This window comes from Balaenoptera physalus (assembly GCF_965194825.1).
Source record: "Balaenoptera physalus genome assembly, chromosome: 14".
In the NCBI taxonomy this organism is placed as follows: domain Eukaryota; kingdom Metazoa; phylum Chordata; class Mammalia; order Artiodactyla; family Balaenopteridae; genus Balaenoptera; species Balaenoptera physalus.
Window position 1 is genome coordinate 35,935,272 of NC_138893.1, and position 4,458 is coordinate 35,939,729.

At 62.0% G+C, this 4,458-nt stretch overlaps 1 protein-coding gene across 1 annotated transcript; it reads right to left on the reverse strand.

Moving 5' to 3' along the window:
- Positions 1–1,458: 1,458 nt before the first annotated feature.
- Positions 1,459–4,201, reverse strand: EMX2 (empty spiracles homeobox 2). The gene is made up of 2 exons (XM_082424936.1): positions 3,673–4,201; positions 1,459–1,782 (listed from the first exon to the last, which is right to left on the reverse strand). The coding sequence occupies exons 1-2, from the start codon at positions 4,076–4,078 to the stop codon at positions 1,475–1,477; spliced, it is 714 nt and encodes a 237-aa protein (XP_082281062.1). The 5' UTR covers positions 4,079–4,201; the 3' UTR covers positions 1,459–1,474.
- Positions 4,202–4,458: the final 257 nt, after the last annotated feature.

The window sequence follows — 4,458 nt, forward strand, 5'->3', positions numbered from 1 at the left end:
CGGGGGGACGATGGGGTGCAGAGCCCTGCGGACCAACCCAGCTGTATCTTTTCAGCTAGGATAAGAGGCTCAAAAGTGAAAGCTTCTGAAAGACCGTGAGATAAAGGGGAAGTAAAAGAAAAACTGAGAAAGAGAAGGGAAGAGCCCCTCAGTCCTCCTCTTGACCAGCCCCAGGACAGTCCAGGGCCAAGCTCTCACCCCATCACATCACTTCCCACCAGGGCGGGGCTGGTAGCCTGGTCTCCTCGGAGCGCTGCTAGAAGTCTGGGGAGCAGTGAGGTGGGGCTCAGATGCTATCCCGACCAGTCCCTGGGGAAGCTGGTGATGGGTCCCCATACAGTGACCAGACCAGATAGTAACACTGCCCAAGCTTCTCAGCAGTGAGGTACAGGTGAGGAAAATGGTGATGACTACACCTCCCATGCCACCAGGGCTGTCCCATTCCGCTAGCAGCACCCCAGGCCCCTGAAGTCCGCTCCGCTTTCTCCTTTGAGTCGGCAGGCCCAGGTCCCGGCTTGCTCTCCCCGAATGCCCCCAATCCCCCAAAGTGCCCCCATGAAAAAGCCGAGCTGGAACACGGCTGAGTTTAATTTGCTTTGAGTTTGCTAATTGAGGGGGAGGACGGTTCATTTCTCCCCGGCGCTCGCCCAAGGCGCGCGTCGGTGCGCTCGGGGCTTGACACGCACACAAAGACTCCAGGCAGCGTGGGCAGCGAGGCGGACAAAGACCACCGCCGACTCGGCTATCCAGGAGAAATCAGCCGGGCCGCGCCTTGTGCCGGGCCCCGCACCAACCCGCGAGGCCCTCCTCGGTTTTGTCCGGGGGGGACGTTTTAAAACAAAAGCCTCGACCTCTTTGCGCCTCCCAGGAAAAGTGTTACAACTTAATCTGCCCGAAAATGTTACTGTTTGCGGGGAACTTTGACCCCGCCCTGAGGCTCCGCGTACAGTAGCGCCTACTGTAGCCCTAAGCCCCCTCCCCGCCCCGGGGCAGGCCAGAACCTGGCCGCCTCGGGACCCTGTTGCGCAGGAAGGGTCTGCCCCGTGAGGCAGCCCCTCTCCCGAAGCCTTCTAGCTCTGTTTCTTGGATTTAGGGACGCACCCAGGATGCCCGGCTCGGCGGTCTGACTCTCCGATCCCCTCAAGGGGAGTAACTGGAGCCGTCGGTGTGAGCCTTGAGCCCAAGGTGCACAGAGCTCGCCCTAACCCACTCTCAGCTCTCTCTCCAGCCTAGAGCCCCAAACACCCCAAAACCCCGCGGCACTCTCCTTCCTGGATCCCAGCCGTGTACCCCAGACTCTCACCGAAAGTCTCACCAAAAGTGCAGAGGTATCTTAGCCAAGAGTTGCAAGTCCAGCCCAGCGGCACAGAAGGAGCAACTCAGCCCGTTCCCCCCGCCCCGCCCCAGAGCCTCGGGCGAGTCATCTCCTACAGTCCCGTGCTGGAGCCCAAGGAAGCCAAGAGCACCTCAAAACTTACACATCCTGAGCCCGGGCGTGGAACCAGCTCCCGGCCTGTTTGCCGAAAGCCCTCCACACTTTGCGGGCTGCGTGTGCCCAGAGATTTGGGATGCGGTTGCGGCGCCTGGGCCCGCTCACCTGAGTTTCCGTGAGGCTGAGGCTGTGCGCCAGCTGTTTCCTCTCTGCGCCCACCACGTAGTGGTTCTTCTCGAAGGCGTGTTCCAGCCTCAGAAGCTGGGACGGGGAAAAGGCGGTTCGGATCCGCTTCGGCTTTCGGGCCAGCGCGTTGTGCAAAAGGAAGCTCTCCGGACTTGTGTCGTTCCCTGGGGGGGACACAACAGAAGTCCCGTTAAAAGGGGCCGTCCTGGCCAGGTCCGCGCGCTTCTCCCGAGCCGGGCTGACCCGGCACAGTGCTCAGGGCCTCCGCGTACGTAGTCCGTGCGGCCCTTCACACGCGCGAAGGGAACACCGCTCCAGCTGCCTGGCCCGCTCAGCCGGGACCGTACCTGTGCAGCACCCAGCAGCAGCTGTCCCGGCGGGCCGAGTCCCAAGGCTCCTGACCTCTGCGGGCTTTGCAGCCGCCCGGGCCCCACGAGCCTCGCCACCTCCGCAACCGGCGGAGGAACAGAGGACGGGGCGGCAAGGCAGGGCCCGGGGATTGGCGCCCTGGACCCAGAGAGACGGCTGTCTCTTCTTTCTAACCTCTGGGAGAACTTTGCCCCGGGGGTGAGGGGCGAAGAGGCGACGAACCGCTATCCTAGAGTTTTCTCGGGGACTTATTTTTAAAGTACTTAAGTCTTTCTCCTCCGGAAAAGTGCAGAGGCCGGGCGTGTCGTTGCAGCCCGGCCTAGACCGAAATCTCGCCGGCGGGTGCACAGGGTTTCTGCTGCCGCTGCCTCCCGAGGCCCCGTTCTCCCGCTGCCCTGCTCCAGAGAACTAGGAGACACGAGCGAAGGCATCGAAACCCGGGGAGTACAGAGCTGCGGTCACCCGATGGGACTGTCCGCGGCCCCAAAAGATCCTAGCTACTCCGGGCCTGGCGTGGGGACCAAGAGCGTGGCTGCCAGAGAATGAGGAAAGGGAACCCTAAACTTTTCGAGCAAAGCCAGAGAGTTTCGGATTCACTCATTAGGGTGGGAAATCGATTCACCAAAACCCAAAGAAAGACAAACCGACAGTCCAGGCGGGGATGGAGGCAAATCCGGTCTGGGAAAAAGAGTAAAACGTTGTTTTTGTTTGGTTTGGTTTTTTAAATTATGGAGGAGTGGAATCTACCCCATTCTAGGCTCTGGCAGGAACGCCAAGGGTTAATGAATGGGCAAGCCGCTGGGTATTGATCAGCGGCCTCGGGAGGTAGGTCTTTTCCCCGCTCGAATCGCTAAACTAATTAACTTGCCCCTTTTTCTGGAGTTTTAACTCTCCTTCCACCCCCACCCACACACACACAAAAAATCCAAAAAATAGCAAGAAAGGAAAACACCCAAACAGATCTCCTCCAGCCCGTCTTCCGAGCCGGTTCATTTCTTTTAAAAGAAAAACAAAAACAAAAACCAGACCGAACCTGCCTTCGCCGTGGCCGCTCGGCGCCCGAACTGAGCAGGTCACGGCGAGAGTGCTGAGCCTCAGAGGTTCCTACCCGCGCGGGTTCCCGCCCCGCCTGAGCCTCCAAAATAAGCAGGATAAAACAAACTCCCAGACTTTGCTCTGGGGACGCAAGGGTCTCTTCGCCGCCGGAAGAGGGTCAGAGACCGAGAAGCTGCAGGTCTAGGATGCAGGGGCGCGGAGTGGATGGCAAACTGGGTCGAACGCAGTCGAAGGCAAACCTGGTGGCTGGGCCCTGTCCGCGCCCCTCGGAACCAGGGCGGCATCGCCGGGAAGACAGAGAACCCGGGGACCCCGCGGGCCACGGATTCCTTGGCGGCCGGCACTCGTAGCAGGCTAGGAAAGCCTGCCTCGACCCGAGAGCATTCGGGGACAACTCCTCTGTCTGCGCCCTTCTCTAAAGGGTCAAGCGGCCGCCGGCCAGCCCCCAAACCGGCCGCAGCTCGGAGACTAGGGACCATGCCCGGCTCCTCGCCGCCCAGTTTCCAAACGCGGCGCGCGGGCGGGCGAACCGGAGGAACCTCCATCCTGGCCTTGCCGGGCGCCCACCCAGAGAAGGCCGAGGGCAATGCGGGCTGCAGAGCGCTGCAGCCCCGCGACGTGGCACGTACCTTGGAAGCGGTGGCCCAGATATCGGTAGCGATGGATGAGCCAGGGGTAGAAGGTGGACGGGTCCCGCTGCTGCGAGGCGAAGAGGGGGTGTGGCGAGTGCGAGGAGGGCAGGGGGTGGGCGGCCAGGGCGTGCGGCGGCGGCACCGGGTGCACGGGCACGGCCGGGTTGGGCGGGTGCGAGACCGCCTCGGCGAACACCAAGTCCGGGTTGGAGTAGACGCCCCTGCCGGCGGCGGCGGCGGCGGCCGAGTGGAAGCCGTTGAGGAACGGGTTTATGGGGCTGGAGTTGGCGTAGCTGAGCGCCGCGGGACGGATGGGGTCCTCAGAGCGCGAGGCGGGCAGGGGACTGTCCTTGGCCACCAGCGACTCGATGGTGAAGCAGCGCTTGGGCGCCGGCTGGAACATGCTGCGCCGAGGAGCGGGCGCCCGGGGCTCCCAGCTCCCGGCGACCGCGGCGCGCTGCCTCCGCCGCCCGCTGCCCGCTGCCCGCGGCGAGAACGGACAAGAATTGGGGACTTGTTCGGTGGGGGTGGGGGTGGGGGTGGGGGTGGGGGTGGGGGTGGAAAGGGAGAAAGAAAGGAAAGGAAAGGAAAGGAAGAAGGAAAGAAGGGGGGAGGGGGAGGGAGAGGCAACGCCGAGGATCCCGAGAATCTTGCACCAAACGCGCCCAACCTGGAGAGAGGGGGAAAAATCCTTCCAGAAGAATTTGCAGGCGTGGATTGGGGTAATTTTTTTTCTTTTTCTTTTTTTTTTTTTTTTTTTTTTGCGAGATGGCGTGGGGGGGA

What these genes read in the sequence shown, in the direction of transcription:
- EMX2 (XM_082424936.1), bottom strand. Translation starts at nt 4,078, where the DNA reads ATGTTCCAGCCGGCGCCCAAGCGCTGCTTCACCATCGAGTCGCTGGTG. An exon ending in TCTGGGCCACCGCTTCCAAG is followed by an intron (nt 1,783 to 3,672) that starts GTACGTGCCACG and finishes TGTCCCCCCCAG; the next exon opens with GGAACGACACAAGTCCGGAG.